Source organism: Nipponia nippon, unplaced genomic scaffold (assembly GCF_047370975.1).
Source record: "Nipponia nippon isolate SJK-2023a ecotype South Korea unplaced genomic scaffold, ASM4737097v1 scaffold_25, whole genome shotgun sequence".
Classification (NCBI taxonomy): Eukaryota; Metazoa; Chordata; class Aves; order Pelecaniformes; family Threskiornithidae; genus Nipponia; species Nipponia nippon.
The window spans coordinates 5,265,804-5,290,384 of record NW_028262342.1 but is presented as its reverse complement, the minus strand read 5'-3'; the positions used below and the strand labels follow the sequence as shown (position 1 = coordinate 5,290,384).

The 24,581-nt window shown below is 43.4% G+C and overlaps 1 protein-coding gene across 6 annotated transcripts; it reads right to left on the bottom strand.

Annotated features, from left to right (window-relative positions):
• Positions 1 to 3,825: 3,825 nt before the first annotated feature.
• Positions 3,826 to 23,868, bottom strand: NUCKS1 (nuclear casein kinase and cyclin dependent kinase substrate 1). Of its 6 annotated transcripts, none has more exons than XR_015705714.1 (9): positions 23,502 to 23,868; positions 15,412 to 15,461; positions 14,264 to 14,369; positions 12,168 to 12,223; positions 11,700 to 11,852; positions 11,298 to 11,450; positions 10,373 to 10,522; positions 4,624 to 9,678; positions 3,826 to 4,495 (listed from the first exon to the last, which is right to left on the bottom strand). XR_015705714.1 is itself a non-coding variant. In XM_087762155.1 (8 exons), exons 1-8 carry the CDS (start codon positions 23,516 to 23,518, stop codon positions 9,479 to 9,481), a joined length of 885 nt encoding a protein of 294 aa, XP_087618281.1. In that variant the 5' UTR covers positions 23,519 to 23,868; the 3' UTR covers positions 3,826 to 9,478. The 6 variants fall into 6 exon arrangements, 3 of the variants coding, with proteins under 3 accessions (XP_087618281.1, XP_087618283.1, XP_087618284.1); XR_015705715.1 differs by having other exon boundaries at positions 5,977 to 9,678; XR_015705713.1 differs by having other exon boundaries at positions 3,826 to 6,163; positions 6,412 to 9,678.
• Positions 23,869 to 24,581: the final 713 nt, after the last annotated feature.

Here is a 24,581-nt window from a genome sequence, read left to right as displayed (position 1 = left end):
TAAAGGTGCAAAACCCGTTTAATGTGAATGAGACCAAAAGAACCCGAGTCACCTCCAAATAAGAGACCTAGGTTTGCCTTTGAGAAATAGGTCACCTATTTGTTTAAAACTAATGTACTGAACTGTTTCTGGGAACAGAAAGAACTGTTTCAAATGCAGTTATCATAATCAGCAGTGAAGTAAAATTAAAAAAAAAAAAAAAGCCAGTTTAGGGAAAAAGAAATGATGGCTCGATATAATAAACAGGACTATACTCAAACTATTCCTTCCCTTCATTCATTTCTCAGGAAGTGAAGCAGAAACACAGTGCATGCTTTGGGAGAGGCTACAATAAAATCCTCTTTATAAAACATTCGGAAGACCACTTAGCTAAAAAAAAAAAATCCAAGCAGAAAGAGATAATAGTTCTTAGAAATGAGTACTAACTTCAGCTGACAAGAAGAGGAGGACAGAAGTTCTCAGACATAAACCACTCCAATTAATCAAAAATGTTTGAAAATGTTTGTAATTAACGAAGCTAACAGACCCCACTGTTAAGGAAAGCCACTAATTGATAATGCTAACCAAAACCTCCTAAGAGGGCCAACTGCTTAGTTAGAAATGCTTAAGGAAAAAAGATAGCGTGACAACAGGAAATTTATTGCTGCTGGAACTGTTATCTTATCTGCTCAAAACACAAATGTTATTCAACCTGAAAGACAAGAGATTATTCAAATAAAATACCAGCCTCTTTTCGAGCTACAGAATTTGCAAGCGAATATAAAGCAAACCCTTGAATATAAAACCAAACCTATCACTTTGAAGGGTAAATGAAATATTATTGAAGAGAACGGGAGACAGCTTTGACTTTGTGCAAGATTGTTTTCATTTGTGGTCCATCAAAACACACGCGGACGCAGGAGACCAAACCACAGTTTAAGGCCAAGGGCTGAATTTGACCTAGGGACTTTAATTCAGCATTGACTTAAAAAGGAGCTATCCCTTACTGGTCTTTCTCATTCATGGGGGGAGAGTCCATTCCAATGCCTGCCCACAGTGGGATAACAGCACTTGAACTTGACCTGTATCTATGGAAAGAGGGAAAAAACCCCAAACACACAAAATCATTTCCTGGTCTACATAAAACTCCAAAGCTGAAGACGTGTGTATTAGTTCCTAACCACAACCTGGGCTAACATGCAGCACTCCCAGATCAAATTCAAGTCTAACTTATCACACGCTACAGGCGTTTGGTGCTTTTCAATCACCGCACGATGAACAGACGCCTTTCAGAGCTCTGTGCTCTCCTCACCCTGCACCCCCAGGGTAGCCTTTGTACCAGCTCCGCAGGAGTTCAGGTGATTAGTGATATCCTTCTATACTTGATCTATCATATTGCATGGTACATAGACCCCAAATACCAGTGAAAGAAGTAAAAAACAAACCAAAAACCAAACCAAACAAACCCTGTTCACTTTGTGGTTTGCTGCATCAAAACTATACCCAAAACCACGCTTTTAAAGTACAGAGAATTTGCTAGGAAATCTCTCCATTTCCACAATTTTTCCAGGTTTCCTTCAATGCGCGAGTTGGGCAAGAACAGACCAGCAGCTCTTTAAATCAACTTCGTCCCATTTACTTACTCTTTCAAGGACACCTATAGAGCCAAAACAAGCTGTACTGCAGAAAACTGATCTAATCTTGAACTCCACCTTTTGACTTTATTTTCATCCCATAACCAAATAGTACCAAAAGAAACACAAACAGGATATTCCTAAGGCAAAATTCTATCAGATTAAAACTTGACAGCTAGTATTCTTTGCCAAGGGAATCTTATCCCCCTGGTTTGGCAGCGCTCGCTGTAGTAACAAAAGCCTATGTGTGTCCACTTCTCCAACGCACATCCATTAAATGGAAAACCAAATAATTTGTTTCTGGTATTAATTCCCTGTAAATACTACTACAAAGCCAATGGGAACTTTTAACTTGTGTTGGCAGGGCATCTGCCTACAGGACTCTGCGGTCAGTAAATACGCTGGATTCAAAACATCAATACTGAGGAGAAAAGCAGCCAAAGGCTGCGTATGCTAACGGGACGTTCAAAGAGTAGCGGCAGTGGGGAAGAGCAGCAGCTCTTGAAAAAGAGTTCACAGATCCTTGGTCTTGCACCATTTCTTAAATAATGTTTATTTGTGGGGACAAAAGCAGTGCCCCACCTGCTAAGGGCTAATCAGTCCTAAAACTGAAATAGCGTAGCGGTACCTGAAGGTAACTCTACAGCTGCTCCAGATAAAGAACCTATGTCAAGACTGCAGCATACAACCGCAGATACCGTAGTAGTGAGGCAGAAATGCCCGCCAAAGTTAATCGTCTGGTACGTTTCAAAAGAAAAAAGGGAGGAATGGCATAAGCTGCATTATTAAACCTCTCCGTTCCAGAAGCCTGGAGCATCGCTGTCCGACACCAAACACGCCTATGTCGCAATCATCTCAATTTACCACGCTATGGAATAAACCAAGCAGAATGGGTAGGGAAGCAGAATCTGCAGCCAGGCACCAGCTTCCAGCCGTCCATAAGCGTACGGGATTTTGCACTGGGCAACAGCGATGGCACTTCACAAAGTACCCAAAACAACCTCTGAAAACAAATGCATTGGCCATCCTGTGCTGCAGCTGGGGGCAACGGCAACCCAGTCTTCTGTCCAATTGCATCGAGCACTAAATGTCTCCGAGACCACTGTTGAGCGTGCTGCTAAACTGGGGCGAGTACAAGACATACCAAAATCACTGGCTCAATAAGGTCACAAGCGTAAGTGTTTTGCTGTACCGAATGGTCTCTTAGGATCTGAGAAGATTTATCCTAAACCCCATTAGAAACAAATGCTGTCGAGTGCTCAGGCTGAAGAACCGTAACCTCAGTTTTCGGCGCAGACCCCCACACGAGCAAAACGCCAACGTAACGACGAGACCCGAGGTTTACCGCGCCGGTAACGGCGCAAGACCCGCGCCCGGCGCTGGCGCTGGCTGGGCGCAGCCGCCGGGGCCCCGCCGCAGGCGGCCCGCAGCGCGGCGGCCGCGGGTGCCGGGGCGCCCCCTGGCGGCGCAGCGCGGAGCGAGCCGGGGGCGACGGGGAGGGGAGCGCGCGGGGAACCCAAAAAGGAGCAAATGCTGGTAAAACCCGCGGAGCTGGCGACGGCGCGGCCTGAGCGCCGCGGTTCTGCGGGGAGTTAGATGAAATCTGCTACAATGCATTTCTTAAAAGCACAAAGTGCACGGGAGAATGCGTTGAGAAAGCGACCTCCACCAATTCATCTGCATTCGAAATGAGCACCAGCTAACGATGATTCAGCGCACATTCCCGGTGAACACCCGCGTCCTCTCTCATACGATACCCACAAAGAACAGGCCGTGTACGTATTGTCGTTGCCGGGGTGTATATGGCAAAGCAGAAAGGCTATCGATCGCCGAGGGAAAGCCGACGGAGGCGAGCGTGACGCGCAAAAGGCTTTGTCTCTCCTCGTCGCTGATTTTTGTAATTGGTTTTGAACCTGACCACCTCAACTCACAACTCTCTCGTGGAACAGCCTGTGAAACCAAGGATTGCGTTCTTTACGGCCAACATGACTTAAGTCTTTAAATCTTCCCCTCAACTCATAGGTAGCAATGGGAAGGTCATACTGGCCGAACTCCTCTGGCCAAAACCTGGCCTATCCTCCCCAGAGAAAGCACGAGCTCCGCAAAGGAATTAATCCCCAAACTATCAGCCGTCGTGAAAGATGAACGCGTTTTTACACCTCGCTAACATTCGCAAAACAAAAAGCAACCGCAGAAGAATAATACCTTTAAATAGCAGAAAAATTACACAAGTCATGTTTATGGGTTATAAAAGCCCTTTTATAAAGCCATTTTTAAACAAAACCAAAAAGTTTACAAAAGAAAATAAAAGATACAGAAGAATGAGTTGCTTAATATATTCCAAAAGGAGAAAAATAAAAGAGGGGACACAATTCCAACATGCTGAACAATAAAGGATTCTTTTTCCTTGTGGTTTTTTTTTAATACAAAATACAAGCGAAGGATACACATACTTAAAACAGAGCTCAGGAGCAGGTATGCAGTCCTGGGAACCCTTCAATAAAAGCAAAGCAGGGTTTTGTTATTTTTTTTTTTTCCTTTCTTTGCAGGTACATACAGAGACTGGAATATGTAAAATTAAGTAGCACAAAAGACCATCACACAATTCTACCAATGTATGTTGCATCTATAAATTCACGAACATGGTCAACAGTCATGTTCACTTCAACCCCTTAAAAAAAAAAGCGTTGTTTTTATTTTAAATAAAGCATTAATGTTACATTCAGACTTAACTCCTAGTACCATGCGGTAGATCTCGGTATTGTCAAGGCATTGCAAGAGCCGCCAACCCTATCGGGCCCAGTGATGACAGCCACGCCTGCACACACCCCGGCCACGGGCCAGCAGCACCGAACGCTGTTTGCAGCTGCCCCTTCTTCTGTCTGCTCTCGAGATTAAAAAAAAAAAAAAATATATTAAATGGGACGGGGAGGGGAACTGCAAAGAGCCTGATTTTTAGAAAAGCTCAACAGGGGATTGCAAATACTCAAGACAAATAGTCCTTGCATACCATATAATGATGCCTTGCTGATAGCCAAAGGCCCAAGGCCCTACCTGGAGTCTCCTCCTCTACCTTCAAAGAGATTATTCAGGGTTTGCTGTGACATGATGTTCATGGTTAAACAAAAATTATGTAGCTCTTATTTACAATTTTTTGTAACAATTGCTTCTGCAGGAAAAAAAAAAAGTAAAACTCACAAATCTTCAGAACACAAAGGGAATAAGATGTCAGACACTCCCATGCGCGCACTCACACCCGCGCACTCACACACAAAATACTTCAGGGGCTTTTACACACATTATTCTGGCTTAAGCTGATTGAGTATTTCTCCATCCCACCCACTACCCCTCCCAAAATATATATATAAAAAACCCTTGCCCCAATATACAAAGCATATGCACAATGGTGTTTGCAGTCACACTGAGCATGCTCAGACCGATGGACCCACTCGATTCACCGCGGCTGAAGGGGGCAGGCAGTCTAGAGAGTCACCTCCTATAGTGGTCGATACACAGAGTCAGCACATCGTGAGAACCTGACTAGACTTCGAAATATTTGTGTTCTTTTTAATAGAAAGAGTTCAATGAAAAGACATTCAAATGCCAGTCATCTACTGAAGTGGGAAGTCTAAAACGAGGATACACTTGGTTTGGGGAGGTCTCGAAAGGACACTGTCATCTTTCAGAGCTCTGGTGTTCCTCATCGGACTTTAAAAAAACCCAAAAAGTCATCTTGGACAGTAAGAACACAACAGTTAGTTTTGCTTCCTAGCTTCATTAGCAGAACTTGTATTTAAACCTCCCAAAACTGTAGGAAAATATTCAAAGTTCAGGGAAAATTTTCTCTTTGATCATATACATATAGAATATATAATTTCTACTTATAGATGTGAGTCCCCCAAACTAACATATCCTATATGCCAGCAACTATTTTGTGACAGTGTCCCTTTAAATATCCATCTGCTTACACTTCCATATCCTGCCTCCCCCAACAGATGAACATCCACTTCTCAAATATTAAACTCATGGATCAGTTTGTAGTTTTTAAGAACCACGTGTTCAACAATATGATCTGTTATAAAAATAAACACTTCACAAACAAATTACATAAAGCAAAGCACCAGTTTCTACAGCTCAAAAGCTTCCAGCATGTTACAGTTTACTTCCCTCCCTCCTTAACCTGGGTGCCTCAGTGTCTATTGTACCTTTGTGACCATCACCAGCAGAGGGGAAGAAAAAAAAAAAAAAAAGAAAAAAAGAAAAAAGGAATTCAAGCACATCTTCTGCCACTGCCCTGGCAGCCCATCACCTGCGGATGCAGCCGAGCGGTGGCACAGGAGCTGAGCACGCTCAGAACCGTTACCTGGCGGCGGTGAGGTTCCCTAGCAGAAGTCACCCAAGGTGTGCTGCTTCTCTCCCCACGCTCTTCTGCTTTGACGAAGTTAAAACAACAAAATTAAAAGCTTCTTGGCTGCCCCATTTCTAAGCCTCGCTCTCACCCACGATCCATTCTGAAACCCATTTAGCTTGACACGTTTGGCTTTCTCATGCTGATCAAACAGAAACCAAAGCAAATAATCTTTAGTATGCAATTCCAACTAAAGTTGCAAAGTTTTACTGATCGTCAGTTAAAGGCAGTAATACTGGCATATAACTGCAGAACTGAACGTGGTGGTGTGGATTCAGAAACAGAACATATGAAAGGATATACAATGGAAGTTAGTGATGAACTACCATTTTAAGAGTAAGACCAGGGCAGGGCACTGGATTAACTGAATTTGGGAATAAATCCATTTACCTCTCTGCAAAGGCTCCAAAACTACAGCTGTGTAACAGAAGACAATCTTTTCAAAGCTTTCTTCTGTGAATGAAACTTTCTGCTCCATGAAGAACTATTCATGCTCCTAAAGAAAGGCATTTTTACAGCTTTCCTTCAAGAAATCAGAATGCTTAATGCAAAGTAATTTAAAAGGACATTTAAAAATGTTAAGTCTGCTGCTACTGAAAAATGTTGTGTACTAAAAAAAAAAATAGTAACCTTCACAATTTTCTTCTATCTGTAAAAATGTAAACTGCTGGATTTCTAATAGAGTAACCAAGAGACCATTAGGGCTTAGTGTTTGCACAAATCAGCAAAACAGTAAGATATAGAAAAAGTTACAAAATCCCAGAAGTAGTACAGGATTTATATAGTGTTTGGGTTGTGACAAACTCAAAGATAAGCATCGTGCAGCCTGTAACAGCCATTAGAGATGAACACATGAGAAAGCAGAACAGTTTTGTAAGATAAAGGGCCAAAAATGCCAGGCATAAAATAATCCAGTCCAAAACCTGAACTGAGAACAACAGAATGGTATTTTTCACAGCCTTCAGTTAACTGTGTTAGGAAAAAAAAAACCAAAAACAACACAAAAATGTATTTTTAAGTGGAACTTACAAAATACACTCGTCAGAAAAAATCTGGTCTAGCAGGTAAAGAAACAGCTGTTTGAGCAGATCAGCCAGAGGTATTCTATGTTTAAGTAATCCTTGTACATTTTAATAGCAAAAAAACCCTAAGAACCCAATAGACAAGAAAGCTTGCATCAGTCTGGACTGAAGGGGAAGAACTATGTGGACCAGACATTCACAAAAGTGTATGCTACCCCCAGATTTAATCCAAATGTTTTTTAAAACTTGGCCATTTATTTTCCCGTATTACCCAAGAAGCACTGGACTAGGAGTGGAGGGAATGCAAGAGACTCTGCTCTCCCAGAGATCTGGAAGGTGGGAAGAGGTGTGGGAGAGGAGAGGGGATTACATTCGCTTCTTTTTCAAGACTGATACTTCCCTCCGGCCTTAAGCTGTTCTGCAAAATTAAACCACTTTAAAAAAAGATTTACAATGGAAACACTGATCATCTTTATTGTAACGGCAACAGTAGTTTCATTATAGTAAAGAATGTTAGAGAACTTAAATTTTTATAAGCCAAGGTAAAGTAATTTACCAGCCTCAATAAAATCCATGGCTATGAATCACACAAGACAATCACTCGGCTGTTATATTAATATTCCGTTCCACATTTTAGGCTCCACACTGTGCTCAGCATCTTCACGCTCCCTATGCCATTCAGCCAAGTGTCCTTCCTGGTCATATTAGTGTATCACATCTAAAAGCTCTCTAAAATCCAAACAGGATTAAAAATCTGGTAGCGTGTGCACCAGAAATCCAACTAATTAGCTGCCTTATGTTACCTTCGAGAGGCTGGTTACAAAACGTGTACTTCTGTGACAAAAGAGATGCAAAGCTTGTCAGCTATAACTGTGAGCAACATACAGAAAGCACAAAGGGTTTAAGAAAAAAAAAAAAAGAAAGAAAAACAGCAGGTCCAGTTTTCAATATTTCCACCAACAAAACATGGCAGCAACCTCTGTATTAGGGTTTGAAAACCAAGGCTTGTGTATTTTAATTAAAGTTTAAAAAAGGATATGGCTGCTTTGATAAAAACACATTAAAATGCCACCACACGCATCTGAAGTGTCTCGCATTTAAAGGAACATCCTGCTTTTATTATAAAACGATAGCCCTACTACACCGCTTCCAAACTCCGCTTCATCCCAGCTTCATCCTTTAACACTGCTCCCTATTCAGCACTTGTTAGGCTTAGGGAGCAGAACGATGACCAACAGTTAGAAGCAGACATGTCGATGTGGGAGCAAAGCCTCCCACGCTATAGGATGGAAGGATGAAGAAATGGAAGTGGGATCGGGGGAGATGTTCACTATCGATGGAAGTCTGCTGTCCAACACTGTAGCTGGAGAGGCTGAGAGGTATGACTACGTAGCCTTTCTGAGGACAGATGGAGGGAGAGAAGAGAAACACTTAAGCGTGACTCATGGGATCCGAGACTGACCAGAGCATTACAGGAATCCTTTGCTTCACATTTATAAAAGGACATCCCTCGCCCCAAAAGCTAAAGAATTTAGTTTTACTATCAATTAATTTTTTTCCTTGGAAAAAATTGAAAGACATTTTCCACAATACCAAATGGAAACCAGAGTTTTAAAAACTGTTTTCAATTTCTCTTCCCTATTCTGCCCATCTATAGCCAACCTTGGAAGAAACAAAATAGAGTTAATGGATGTGAGAAGCTTGTAGGTCGTATATCTGAATTTGTATAGAATGAACTGCAATTTGCCTAAAGCAGAATAGTATTCTATCCAGCAAAGACAAAAGATCTCGCAACCTAATTGGAGGGTCTTTTCTAAATAAAAGACAGTGGACCATCTACAAGTCTCTTGATTGCTTTCCATGAAAAACATGCCTGAATCCAAGAAACACAGGTTTTCTCCCCATGTTTCCTCTTCCTCAATTGGAATTCATATGAACTACATTTTTTCTGAGAGTGAACTTGTATCAACAAAAGTCTGTTAAAGCATAGGTTCATTTTTTCCACATATTCAAATACAGAATAATAGTTTTAAAGAACTCTTACCAGCACTGGGAAATCTATTCTACTTAACGATTTGTAAGTATGGTTTCCACGTATCAGTCTCAAACCTTATTGCTTCACAACTGCAGTATCCCTTGAAAAAAATATATATTTAAATGGTCTGTTAATTTGCCTCAAATGGCTTTCAGATTTGGTGGGGGAGGGAGAACGGAATGGCCAACAGAGAACATTGACTTCAAAATATTACTGTATAAGGGTTTCCTCTTATTAAAAAAAGGATACACTGTATTAAACAGCTGAAAGTAAAGACAGCATTCAAAGCCCATGAGTCAAGCCACAGCCAAAACCGTGTTCTACCCCTAAGTATGTTTTCTTTTCCTTTTTCTTTTTTTTCTTTTTTTTTTTTTTAAACAAAGATTTCCTCAACTGCCATTTAATCTTCACCAGAGGGTGCTTCATCTTCAGATCCCTCATCCCCTGACTTCTCTGGTGGAGGGCTGGCTGATTTTTTCTTTTCTGGGGGACTTTCAGGCTCTTCATCCTCTTCTTTGGGGGATGGGGTCTTTTCTTTTGTTGCCTTGGAAGCTGTGGGGCGGCCTGCCTTCCCTTTGCCTTTCACTGGACTGGGGGTCACTGAAAAAAGAAAAAGCTTGTAAAAGTTATGATCAAAGACAAAAAAGTCATATGGCTTTACACAAACAGGATTTACAAGACACTTCAATAGCAGGTTTCATTTTGCTTTGACCATACCACACACATGGTGTTTTTTGCACTCCGTATTAGCAAAGCTGAACTGAAAAGTTAGCTAACAAGATTTTTAAAACTATTCAATTGCCAGTCCTGACTAATTACTGGATATGGCGTCATAAACTAACACAGCTAGCCTCTTGTCAAGCCAGTACATACGTCGCTATTATGATTTTAGACCTCCTGCAGAAATGCATCACATTTTCCTTTGGTTCAGATTTCTCCACCTTCCTCCACCCTGAAAACATCACGAAGTCCGTGAGTCCCAAAGCCACAAATTGTATTATTTGGCTATGATACTCAGCAAGTCAGGCTGCAGCATCTCAGCAGGGAAGGTTTTGCAATCTACGCAGTTTTTGCCAACAAGACATAGATACTAACTCAATCTCTTAAGTAAGAATTAAAGCCACCTTACTATTTCATAGTGCTGCTTTAAATCATGGCAAGTTACATGAATTAGCCCTTCAACACTATACGTGAATGCTTACTGACCCCAAGATTTCCACTGCGTCTTCTATAACAGAAAAAGAAAATACGAGCCTCTAAAGCAAACCGCATAACTTTCTTTGCGCAGACTCACCTGTAGCCTTTAGCCTGGGCTTCGGCATTTTCTTTTCTTTCCTCTCTGGCTTGGATTTCTTGGAGACCTTTTTATTTTTCTTTTTTGAACTGCCATAGTCACTATCATCATCATCTTCCATGAGGAAATCTTCATCGCTTCCTGAATCTGCTGAAAGCACACAGAAATTTAAGTTTTTTGGAAAAAAGGAAAGGGAGCAGAAGATACAGTTGAGAAATCTGCCAGTTAAACTGCAGAGACAGGAAACTAGGACTCTGCGAGCTTACGAGCTTCCACCTGTCTGCTGTGCTTAAGAAATGTGCATAGCAATGATTTCACACTGGTAGGGATAAAGCACTAGTATGATGAAACAGGCAAGTGTTTTGAGGTCCTCAAAATATGCTCCATCTCCTTAATAAGTAACCCACCTCAAAATAAAGAGAATCTCTTGACAGGGGGAAGTAAAGCGATCTTTTCAATGGTACTCTCACTCCATTCTGAAATCATGTTTACACTCAGTATTTGAGGAACTTACTCCATCCAGTTCATTACCAGCTGAACCCACCTCTCTCTGTGCTACTGTCCTACTTTGATCCATCAATGATAAAGTACTTTTACATCACCTGAAAGTAGCATCAATGCCTCAAAACCAATGGGATAGCAAGAAGCAGCAAAAAGCATTACGAACTTTATAAGCAGCCCTAAAGGATTACTGTAAAGACATGTATCTTTGCTGCAAACTTCAAACAAAAATTCTAGATGTGAAAAATGTAAGCTTGGCCTGTTGGACAGATATGCAGTATCAAGTAAGTTACTGAGAAGGACAACTTCATTGTCACAGTCAAAAACTCTGTTCCTTTTGCTGTCTGGCCAGACCCATGAACTCATGGCTGGTTCTATACCCATGTCACATTGATTTTAACTTTTTACAATCTCATTTACTCACTCTCCTGGAATTGTGCCTCATCATCCTCTTGCTCTTCCTCCTCGCTCCCCACATCATCCATAAGCATCTCTCGTTGTTTAGAAGCTGCTTTGGATGCTGCCTGTCGTTGCTGACGCACATTTTTGTGGTCTTCTTTCTCGTCCTCGCTGTCCTCTGCAGCAAAAGTCACCAAGTTATAATGAAGATACAGAATACAGACCACCTAACTGCCCTGAGGCAGCATGTGGGCAAGACAAAGGTCAAGCCATTCATAAGAAAGTTAATCAGGACACTCATTGAATAACTGAGCTGGGAGGAGAACACGGTCACATTCAACCTAATAAGCACGTTTCTGTAGTCACCCAAGAATGACCACGTGCAGCATCTTTCTCTGCAAAGACTAGCAAGCCTTATTTTTTTTACCTGCAGGCCTTTTCCTGGATTTAGAGGCTGCTCTCTTATTCTTTTCTGGTTTAGCCTTTTTTCCTTTTTTGCTTTTTTGAGAGCTCTCATAGTCACTGTCAGCTTTGCCATCATCTGCTCCTAAGTCATCATCTTCACTGCCAAAATCTTCATCTGGAAGGAAAAGGTACGAGCATGAAGTTTCTTGTATCATTCTGAAATATGGATGAGAACTACAGGGAAGAGTTTAACACACATCTATCTACCTGTGAAGAAAAACTTTATAGCAGCATCACATTACACAAAAAGTATCTGTTATCCCAAACCAGGGCCAGAAGTAACAGCAGTAAAGGCAGCATCCGGCTTAAGATAAGAGCATGCTTCTCTACTCGGAACAATTTCTTTCCTATGCCCAATCCTGCTCCTATTAACTCTTACAAACTGGTCTTTATTTTGAAGATACGCTATCAGTACAATGTAGTGAGTTACCTGCCGAGTGTGAATCGTCTTTCTTAGTCTTCACATCTTTTTCTTCTGAATCCTCACTGAAAATGAGAGAAAGACAGGGTCTGACTGCTGTTTTAACTCTGATTTCTGTCACTGCTATACAGAAATTATCCATTTTCAGAAAGCAAACTGATCTCTAGGCTGGGAATATGCATTTTTCCTGGACATTACCATGTTACACTTCAGGATTACTCGGCTGTGTATGTAGTTATCATGGTTGGAAAGATAACATTCGAACTCTGAATCACAAACTTACTCGGAGTCAAGTGAACCAACCAGGAAATAGTAAGGTTGAGATCAATCATGCACTTCACTCTGAGACCTACCAATAATCCAGATGTCTTCCACTTTACAGTTAGAATTTTGAGGTTTTATATGCTAATGCATGGCTGAGTCTATAAATGGAATAAAGTTTTATTCTCAATAGATTTATAGTCATCACTTGTCTTTATGTCATTGTTTTCTCTGGAATCCTTCACTCTGTGTACATTGCCGTGTAGCCGTTAACTAGCACATATTTGGTCTACAAGCTCCCAAATAATGTCATCTCTGATGGAGTTTCACCACTCCCTTCCAGTGGTTTCAGTCCTCCTCAGAGGGTATCCCTATCAGGCAGGTACCAATGTTCTGTTCTTATCCAAACCCTATCAGGCATTACCACTGTCCGGAGAGGGTTTTCCTTCCAGCGTGTAAGAACACACACTCCAACCAGAGAGCAAACCAGTGTTTTAAACAGGAATGGTGCATACCCTGTTGAGGGCCACCGGTGTACAGCATATGCTTCAGGAATGGCTGAACTGCAGAGTTTGCCAAGGTCAAGAAATACAATAGATCAAACCTTTGCTACTCTCAAATTTGGCAGGTGGAGCTGACACACAACTTTTCTCAAGGACTCTAACAGTTTAGATAAATTGTCACATTACAGCCCCTCAGGCCCATATGTTTTCAGTCTTACACAGACAACTGTGGATTTCAATCACTTAAATACCTGAGTTTGTTTTACATGCAAGCCCTCTGCAATGTTTTTGATACACATAGAAGTGTTCTTACGTACTTAAAAACCCTCAAAGCTAACAGGACATCAAGGTCAACTATTTAGTTGCTTTGGGAGCTGCCTAGCCCAATTTCTTTACATGTCATACCCATTAAATCTTTGATTTCAGGTGTTACAGGCATTTGCCAGCGTGAAAATAGTCTCTCCCGCTCAGTTCACAACAGCAGGTGGACCATGCAAATATGCCCATGCCTACATTCAGCTTTCACCTTATCAAACAGGAGCGTGATGGGGAAGCCTCTTACGCGTACCTGCTGGGAGTTACCTATATTCCAGCAAACAGTGCGACAGAACAAAGAGACACCTTGGTCTTACAGGATAAGAACCAGCTGGCAGAATCTCCATCCCTGAAGCTGTCACGAAAGCAGTCAATTGACTTAATAGCTCTTAGGGCAGTCATTTGCTGACCACAGTTACTGTAAAAGGGAAGATACCTTCACTCTACAGGACAGACTTTCACTGTTCAGTAAGGCATCACTGAGAACTAAGTCCTTTCACACTGCTGGAGCAGCTCAATTATCAAACCAAGTTACTTTGTTTCCAAATTAGACAAAAACAGGAAATGGGAAACAAAGAACCACAAAACTAACAAATGGCCCCTACTCCTAACTGCCACTGTACCGTCCCATTTAATCTTTAACCACAGGAATGCTCTGAACGTACCGAAAAAACATGGAAAATGAAATGCACCTTGCCACTAACTCACCTGGGTAATTGCACTGGTGGCCAATTTTTGTAACTCGGATCATATTCCTTCCCATTCCAACTGTCTAGCTCTGGAAAGCTATTTTAATAACGAAGTACTAGTGACAAGTACTTGATACGCAATTTCTCTGTCTACTCGAATAAGAAAGAACCACCTCAGTGTCCAAGCTGGTTATGCAAGCTTTGCGATTAAGAGCTCTCTATCTTACGCTGCAGACCTTGAATTCCACTTACAATCATTCCTCTTAGAAGATACTGCTCCCCACATACAGGACAAGGTTTGGAGACATGTTTGTAACAGATGCAGTGCTTCTTTTACCTGTCCTCCTGAGAATTCTTCCCAGATCGCCTCTTATTTTTAGCCTCCCGGGGAGACGAACGGATTTTCTTGGATGGGGGACCTGAATCTCTTCCATAATCTTCATCTGGACGGGACAGTACAAAATGGTTTTGAATCAAACTCCTAGTTCCCAGCAAACTGACTTCCTCAGCTATAACTTAAACTGACCATTTCATGCACATCAAAAAGAAGCCCTTCAAAAAAAAAAAGATCACAAAGCTTCAAACAAAACTTTATAAAAGCAAAGTCCTGTCTTAAACTAGTGATTTACCTTTTCTGCTGCCAACAGCACAATAAAAATGCCGCGTACAATCAAGTCTGACACAGGAGTATTAGAAAACATACAAAAAAACCTCTCAAGAGGACACAGTATCTTAATTTTACAGCTAGTCAGAAACAGTTATTAGAAGTTAACATCCATACATATTTCTACAGGCTTTTAACAGCAAACACCTTGTTTACTGTCCTATGATGAGAAAAAGTGTGTCATTCTATAGTAGTTTACAGTGTAACTTTTTACAACTATTACACAATCCCTTATACAATATGAGTAACAGGACTACAATTAAGAATTATGCATATTTGTTTCCATTAATTATCAGTGCAACCTCACTTAGCAAACAGTAGCAGTATGTCTATTTTCTAAGGAAACAAAACATATTCCATATGGCTTCCAGAAATATTTCACTAATTCACACAGAACATACAAAGATTTTTTTTTTTTTTAGATACAATTCACAAAAATGCCTGACATTACGGGATTAATTAGAGTCCGCTAAAATAAATTGAAAACATATTTTACTGTAGAAAAAAGTGGCATCGGGGAGATTCTGCCACAGAACATAACATAGACCAAGGAAGAAGACAGTTGCTGCCAACAGCCTCAAGGCACTACAACAATACAAGCATTAAATAATAAGATTTCTATCACCATTGTTTGTTTAATACAAAACATATGAGAATCATTATATTTTCAAGTACTTATTAACAGTTCAGAGACCGAAGAGCAGAAACTCCTTAGAATTTAAGTTAAAGATGTGACTAGAAGCAAAACAATGAATATGCAAAGCAATAAATGAACGGCTCTAGCCCAAGAATATTATATTGTTAAGAAAAAAGTCATTTACCAGCATCATCTGATTCCTGAAACTGGGAGTAATCGACCACCTTCCTGTTCCTGTTAAAAAGCAGGGGAGGGGGGGAAATTAGCAATTCATAATCTCAGAGATACAAAAGCTTTCTTCAAGTAACAAGAACGTTCCATATCCTTGCTTCCAGTGCAGGATTTGTAGCCCAAAACCATCCCAAGAAAACTCATAAATAAGCCACCTATACCTCTGAAGTCAGATAGGAACACACAGCATACTCTAGCATTTTCTTAAGGAGCTACTATCATAGCCTGGATTATATTCTCGGAATTTGAAAGTGCTTTTTGATAGGTAGCACTCTCTTATGGCTCACGACTGCAGTGAGGAAGAGCCGTCTTAACCTATGCTACGTGGTTCTTTCATTATTAAAACTATACATCTATCATTATTACAACTATACTAGTGAAAGCACTATTTTAAAGCAGTATCTACACCCCGAGATTGAAGACACATTTAAAGAATGAATCAGCCTGAACTTTAAGCCAGAGCTCCCCCTAACACCCTGTCTCAAAGCTGTGATATTTAAGACTAGGATTCCAGGTATAAAACAAGTCCACAAATATTATCATGAATTAGATAAACATTTCCTAACTGCTCTTTTTTGAATTTCTGCTTCTCACAGCTCTATGTAATCATGCTTGCTCTCACACCTTTCCCCTCAAGATTTCTGTTTTCCCACATGATCCCTATTTTTAAAGCATTTTAAGTTTTCACCAGGGGCTTCTAGGAGCTTTCTCAATTAGTTACTTTGATGCTCTAACAAGATGCAAGAGAGCTGTTACAATGCTTAACTGCATCACTAGGCAGAACAACGAAGAAGATACGCATTTCACCCAAGCTATGCTTTTGGACAGCAAGTGAGCACGGACCCATACTGTCTTCACCTCATCAGCACCTTCTCTGCTCTCTAACCAAACTGAAAGTAGCGCAGGTAACGAGGCGTCATTAACAGTGCAAACGCAATGGCCAATTCCAGACAAAATCAGTTAACTACACAAGCAGCTATTACTGACACCAATGCCTCATTTGCCAACAAAATTAGATCTGTTTCTCTAACTTACCAAAACCTGAAAAACCGAAATATAAGTAATTGCTGACTACTTTCTCAGCACCTGTCCCAACTACTGTATTGACGAGACAGAACTGCCCTGTAATACAGCTGCTGAAGGGAACCGAGACAGCTACATAACTGAATTATATTTGAGTTCGAGCTGATAACGCCTCAGCCAAACTCAGACTCCAAACATCCACCTCTTAGGGCTGACATGCAATGGGAAGAGGAGGCACAGCTGAAAAAGGCACCAGAGATTCAGAGACCCCTCCACACACACTTCTTACAATCCCTTTGACCCAAAGCCAATGATGAACTTGATTTTCTAGCAATCATCACGTGAACTCACTTTTACAGCTGGAGAAGTCAGGCAAGCGATAGATTAAGTGACCTACCCAGCATCGCAGACTTGAGGACCGCTGCAAAGAGAAGCCAACACAAGCCCCATCCAGCACACGAACCACACTGCCCTTCCCCTCTCCTGCACTGCAGAGCGCGACTGTTGAATTTCACAGTCCGTTCTCATAACTGAGCTGCACTTTGTCATCAACATCATGCGTTGCTGATGAAGACTGTTTAGTTGAAAGATATCCCAAAAGTCATTGTTGCGTTCTGGCCATTGAGCCATTTGAAATAAATTATAAGTCGCCCTCCTCTACATGTACCTCTCTACATGGCTTACAGCAGCAGCCTTCAAAAGACGAAGGAGCATAATTATTTTATTTCAACCCTACACCGAGCCTCTTAAAAAAAACGCCAAAAAAAATCCCCAACCCCTCAACAAAAAAGACCAAACAAGCAAAAGGAAGGCAAGACCAGTCATTAGATTTCTACAGGCTGAATCCCATCCAAGCTTCAGAGTACGCGTGAGTGGAACAAAGTACAACAGCAACGTGCTACAGCGCACTGCTCACTCACTCACAGTCCAAATATGGTAAAATACCAATTTAGGAATACAACTATTGGCAAGGTTTGTTATGGTGCACCGTCCAGGGACTCAAATGCCTGTTCCAACAGGTAATCTTCCTGAAGATTGCCTCCTGACCCATCTCACATCTGAAAACACTAATTTTATTCTGGTTAGCATCTGAAGAACAATAGTTACTAAATAAGATGTTTGATTTGGTGTAAGTATCAGGTATTAGGGTTTTCTTCCGTCTAAAAGCATAAACAGGGAAAAAAAGTAGGATTGCCACATCCTCTGTTCTAGCAGCTTTGTAAAAAAAATGGTTTCTAACATCACTTATCTAACCAGCAAAATAAAAATTGCAATATTGCCCCCTTGCAGTAAGCTGGTCATACACAGTTTCATCTTGCTTATTTCAGTCAGAGACCCACATTAAATCACGTAGTGAAAACATGAGACAGTCAAATAAAACATTAACAGAAAACATTATCTATCTCCTTCCTCTTTCTAAGCACTGTATCCTATGTTTTCAGCTAGAAAGTGAATCCTGCTAGGCTCTCATTACCTGGTGAACAGGAGTAGTGATATTTGTATCAAAAAAAAAAAACCAAACCATACCACTTTGGCAGAAGAAAACGAGAGAAGACTGTTTGGCTTGCTTTATGTTATTTTGCAGGGCAAGGAGGAGGGTGGAGGAAAGAAGGAATATCTACACTGATATTACTGACGATAGAAACTTTCAAGTCTTCCCAACAGAACTAGGGAAGCTCACAACAGCAGAGACATCAAAAAAACTGCTCTTGCATCTGCCATTCTCCTCCCTCTATGCTCACCATTCACCCCATTCAGATCAACTTATGTTTTTCTTTAGAACTGTCAACAGCGCTGATGTGCAATGCTTAATAACTAGGAGTCTGCAAAGAGAGACGGCATCTTTTATTACACCAAGGTGATAAAAACATGGTAGATAAGTTCACTGGAGTTAAGAGCCAGAAAAAAAATATTGCTGGTGTTGTCAATGAAGAGTATCTCTTTGCCACTAGCAAAAACTACAAGATGTTAAGGCAAGCAACCAGACATAAAAATAAACTATTTGTTAAATTCAGTTAGACTGAGCATAAAAAGACAGTCTAGTAGACATCTGGGATGGATATTGTTCAATCTGGTTTAAAATATGCACTGAAATTTGAAGATAACTTACTTGGTAATTCAACTTAACATTTAAAGTGCATGTGAGAAGGAACTGGGGGAGAAAAGGCATAGAGAGGTCCCGATAGCCTAATTTTTTAGTAACAGCTGTCAGTCCAATATTTCTGGAATAAAGAGTAACTCATCAGCACATTACGTTGGAAGCACTTACTTAGCAAAGTAATACTTGAGTAATTTAGTAAGAACTCAGTAATTCTTACAACCCATACTCAAGGCCTATCAAACTGAAATGTTGAAATTATGAAAAGCAATATTAACATTTAAAAGGATCACTAAATGTCTGTATAACTGAATAAAGATTGTATAGTAATACCGTGTCTTCAGCTACTGAGGTCCCTAAACCCTCAGTCTTTGTAAGTCAACATGTCAGAATACAAACTAACAATCAGTTAGAAAGCTTTTGTTTTGTTAAAAGGGAATGCTTAGATCCCCAGATATTTCCACAGGCATTAAAATCCACAGATAAAGTCCAAGTTTAAAAAAATACATATACTACTGAAAAGCAATGCTAGGAGGAGTCTTCAAAAAGCTAGTAACTGATCTCATCATGCACTGAAGAGGAATGTTTAGGTCAAATGATTACCAGCAGAAGTCACAATCTATCCTCTCATACAATATGGCAAGTAAAATGAATTACAGATTAAATGGTTACTGAGGTTTGTTTGTTTGTTTGTTTTAACAACTACAGCATTTAACCAATACAACCATCAAACTAAGCACTGGTGAAAAAAGTCAGGGACCTTTCTTCACCTGAACCTGCGTGGTGCAGGTCTGGCACAGAGTGGTCAGTTTCACTTTCTGGTTCTCATTCCAGTTGGTAAAGGTGTCCCACTTTGAGGTCAACACATTATCAACAAATATTGCCATTAAAAGCACCCCTTTGGTGCCTTTTTTATACATAGATAGGAAAAAAGATAGATAGGAAATATTTCTTATAGGTCTTTTCAAAGTCACGCAAAACAAATATGCAGTGCTAGATTTAGGCCTTCAATGAACAGACATCCACTTACAATTACGCATCAGAAGTTGAAACATCGAAGCCTAGTGACAGTTATGTACCTAAACCACGTCACTATGGTGTTAGTCTATTTAAAAACTGGCACAACTGTACTCAGACAAGACTCACCGACTAGAGGTTCCCAATTACAGAGGTCATTGTTTGGGTCTGGACTTGGTGTAACTCCAAACGACTAGGCACTGCTCATGGTATCTGCAGAATTTTTAGGGATACACATGACTTGAAACTCCATAAAACAATTAAATGATTTATGCAGCAACAGTTTAAGCAGTCTTGTGCCCATCCTCCATTTGAACCTAACTACATTTGAGAAGATTTAAAAATACAATATAGAAATGCTCTGATGCAGAGCAGGGGGGAAAAACCAAACCCCAAAACACAAACACACACAAATCAGTTCTGCAACCTGTGTTGTTCCTGGCATTTTGATTTTTATTGTACCTCTACCTTGCTCTTTGTTTCTCTTTAGACTGAAAGTTTTCGGAGCAAGGATCGTATCTTTTTACTTATCTGGAAAGTGTCTATAGCTTATCTCTGGACACCACCACACATTATTACTCAAGTTAAATGCCAGTCCCCAGCGAACTGTTGCTTTCCTGCTACCCCATGGAAGTTTTCCAGAATCACAATATTTGTACTTTACATTGTCCAGGTACAACACTGGCAACAAGACAAGTTATATTTAATAAATACATTTTTTTCCTGCAACTAAAATTTCAAAGGACCACCCTTCTACTGTAATGTCAATGCAAGGCTGGGATTCAAGAGTTGCCAATAAAGAAAAACTAATACGTAAAGCCTTGAAGCACTGAGATAGATCAATTCATAACTGGCTTTAATCTGAAAATGAACAACCGAAAAACCCCTGTGATTTCCGTACCTGCACGCACTGTTTCATTTTGCAGTGCCTACAGGAGAGGAGTACCAGCAAGTGAAAGTGACGAGCGAGGAAAAGCAGAAGCAAGCTCCATCAAATTTAAAGTAAAAATTCTTTCTTAAAACACAAGAATTGATGCTGTATTTAAAAATAGTAGCTCAACATGGTTTATTTCATTTGCATTCAAGAATAAATAGGGACATAATAATGTAACCACCAACTCCAAATGCTCTTTGCAGTACTTCAGAAGAGTTAGCCACAAGATGCAGAGGTTCAATAACTGCAGGTTCCTCTACTTTTTACTTCTTGCCATTTTCTAACAATAGTGCAGATACCATCACTATCCACCCAGGAGAAGGTTAATTGTGTAGAAAGTCCTTGGCTCTGAGTGCCAGGCACATGAAGCCTGTAAGTACTGGAACTTCATAACTACTTCTCAACAATTTTAAGAGACTGACTTCAATAGCCAGACTCAGTCTTAAGGCAGTCTTCCACCAACAAGTAGAGTAGAAACTGGGGATATTCGTTGGATTTTATAAAGTTCATTGTTTTAGGTGCGTATATATTGCCTAGAAACTAGCAGATGTAATAAATTAATTCAAAGACCACTGAATAGAGGAAAACCTTTCCAACACTAAATCTTATTCTGATGAGGAACCTTTCACCAGACTTCCCTATTACCAACACAAAGCTAAGATATTCAGGAAAAAAAAAAAGTGACACAATTTTAAAAGTTTTAGATTTAAATCTATTAGGACAGTTCTCCAGTTACTACCAAGTAGAGCAATATAACGTACTAGCCACTGAATATTTACTTTTTCCCCCCGAAAGGGCTATTAAATACAGCCAGATAGCGGACTGCAGATCTATTCCTGACACGTGCCAAAAGGTTTTCTGCTACTAACGGCCTGCTGGACTTCGGCACTTCATTTTCCTGTAGACCAGTGCCTGTCAACTGAGGGTAATAAGACAAGTCAGATCTTTCACAACACTGCAGGATTTTACAGATTTTTTCAAATTACTTTTTAGAAATGATTGCTTACAAAGTTACTTAATACCAGCAACCTTAGAAGCTATACTTTTAAAGGTACAACACTTCCCTTACCTGTAGCAAGACTCCAGTACTGGCAAGTAAATCACCAGTGGAACATACACTGAAGCGTCACCGTGAGCAGCAAAGTCACATCACCACGGTATTCCAGAACGCAGGCACTGTCATTCAGGATCAGACCACTAGTCCCTCTAGTCCAACATCCTGCCTTGCAAAAGGCCAAAGCCTGATGCCTCAGAGCAGGGGACACCCAGTCCTGTTAATCCACCTTTTGCACCCGAGACAATTCCCTAAGACTGGAACTTTGAGCTTTATTTACCCTTACCTTTGCAGGCAGGAATACACTACTGGTCAAAAAAAGAGCTATGAAAACCCAACTGTTTCATTAATCACTGTGCCAGTCCTCCCTACTTAGCAAAGTAGTCCTAGTTTCCATCTATTTTTTAAACTGTGACGTATTAGAGATATTACTTAAATATGAAGGCTATCACCTATAAATGTATATATGTAGGTTTCACAGCCTCAATTAATTTCATATTTATTATTCCAAAAAGATCCAAAATACCTAGGATCCACACACCAGATCAGGCTTACTGGGAATAAAACTACAACCAGTTACTTAAAGAATCTTGAGAATGAAAAAATTTCAGAGCATTCCAACAGTACCTTATGAAACCTCTTACCTTTTCTACACAGACAATTTAAATTACAAGTTCACTCTCCAAGTACTTTCCAGAGAAAAATAAAAAAGAATACACTCCTCCCCCCTCAGTAAACTTCTAGATGCATGGCAAGTTCTCTATGCCGTGGATTTTCAAAGCGATCACGATTCATCAACGTAGCTAAGATTCCCCTGCAACTCCAGGTCCAACGCTGGTTAACTGAAGACATAAACACCACGACCTCCTCCTGTACCTCCTATACTGCTGGGGAGCGCACAGCCCGTTCAGCTAAATGGCCCACGGTTTCCTCCTCCCCACGACCTAAAATCAGCCCTCTCGGGGTGGGGGGGGGAGGAAAGGGGGGAAACACCAGTAGGAAACCGACCCGGGGAGAGCAGTTCGCTACCGGGCAGGAGGAAAAGGGCGTGTGTTCAGTGCTGTTCCCACCAGAGGGGGCGGCTCCTCCGAACTCCTCCCCTAAACGTGGTTTAACTTGTATGCACAGCCCCTCTCCTCCAGACCCTCGCTGGTCACGGCGTTATTGCATGCGCGTCCCCTCCCCCAGCCCGCACGGCGTGCTCTGCTCTGCCCCCCCTTCCCCCCTCTCCTGCAAGGGGGTGCGGGGGGGCTGCGACAGAGGCCTGCTGGCCAACACCGCCTCTCGCCCGCCCGCCCTGCACCAAGTGGGTCACGAGGAATGGCAAAGATTCACTTTTTTTTCCCGTTACAAAATGTGGGACGGCCGCACGCAGCCTCTCCCAAGGCCTCCTCCTTTGCACCCCCGTAAGGGCGCAGCGAAAGGCGCTGCCGCCTCCCCGCTCCACCAGCAAGCCCGGGGCGATGCACATCACCCCACGCCAGGCCAGCAAATTTAAAAAAAAAAAAAAAAAAAAAAGAAAGTTGTAAGCAAAAAAAAAAAAGCGGCGGGGGGGGATAGAGCAGAAGACGGCCCATGCTGCATCCGCGCGGCCTCCCTGCCCCCTCCCCACGGCCACGCAGCCGCCCCTCGCCCCGCGGGAGCCCGGCCGCACGCCTGCCCTCCAGCGAGCCTGCACCGTCCTGTCCTCCCCGCCCCTCCGCGCCTCGGCCGGGCCCGGCCCGCCTCGGGCTGCCCCTGCCCCGGGCACGGCCTGCGGCGAGGCCTGCTGCTGCGGGGCGGGCGGGAGGGCCTACACCGCCGGGCCGCCGGCGGGGGCCGGGCCCGGGAGGAGGGAGGGAGGGAGGGAGGCAGCGCTGGCGCCGCGGGTGGGAGGAGAGGCGGGAGCGGGGCCTCCGCGCTCCGCCAAGGACTCACCTGACAGGCCTGGACATTTTCCCCGGCTGCTCGGGCCCGGCCCGGGGGACGTCGCCCAGCGCTGAGGGGAAGGAGGAAAAAAAAAACGGTCGCCTGGTGCGGGCTCGGCGTCGCCCGTCCCCTCCCCGGAGCGAGCGGGAGCCCTGGGCCCAGCGCCTCAGGCCGCGCCTCCGGAGCCGCCTCTTCCCCCTCAGGCGCTGCTGCCGCCGCCGGCCCGCGCCCCGCCGCGGGAGACGCCCGCTGCTCTGCGTGGGCCGCGCGGCCCCTCCCGCCCCCGGTCACCGCTCCGCCGCCGCTGCGGTCGCCGCCGCTCGCCGATCCCCCCCGCAAAATGGTCGCGTTCGCACCGCCGAGAGGATGCGAGCGGGGGGCGGTGCAGCCTACCCCGCTGGCACCACCTCCTCCCCCGCTCATTGGCCGCGGCGGGCGGCTCGCCGCGCCCCATTGGCTAGTTCGAACCATCACGGCGGGCTGACCCTGCCCACTCTCCCCGCGGGGAGGGGAGGGGGGCGAGGACGCCCCACACGCTCAAGCTGCTGTGAGCGACAGAGCGGGCCGCGGCGCTGCCGGCAGATTCGCCACCGGCTCCCGGTGCCCCCGCAGCCGCCGCCCCGCGCCGGGCCGCTCCGTCCCGCCCCGCCGAGCCCACCTGCCACCGCCGGTACCCGGCCCGGATTTTCCCCGGGGCGCACGGGGGCCGGCGGGGCGGCGGGGCCCGACCCGCAGATTCGCCGCGCGGGGCCTGGCGTGGTTTTGGAGGGAAAACGCGGGGAAGCGGCGCCGCCGCCTCGCAGCGGCCCCCGGGGGCGTCGAGGGCCCCGCAGCGCAGCCCCCGGGCCCGCCCGGCGGCGCTGCTCCCCCGGCGCTGCCCTCCCGCGGCTGCCCGGCCCCGGCGGGCCCGCTTGGGCGCCCCACGGGGGCCCGCGGAGCCCCGTGGCCTCAGGGCCCGGCCCGGGCGGCCCCACGGGCAGGGCCTACAGGGCCCCGCCGACTCCCCTCAGAGCGCCCCGCCGCAGGGTTCCCCCGCCGCCACGGTGGCCCCGGGGGGCTGGGGTGTGTGCGGGGCCGGCCGCGGGCCTG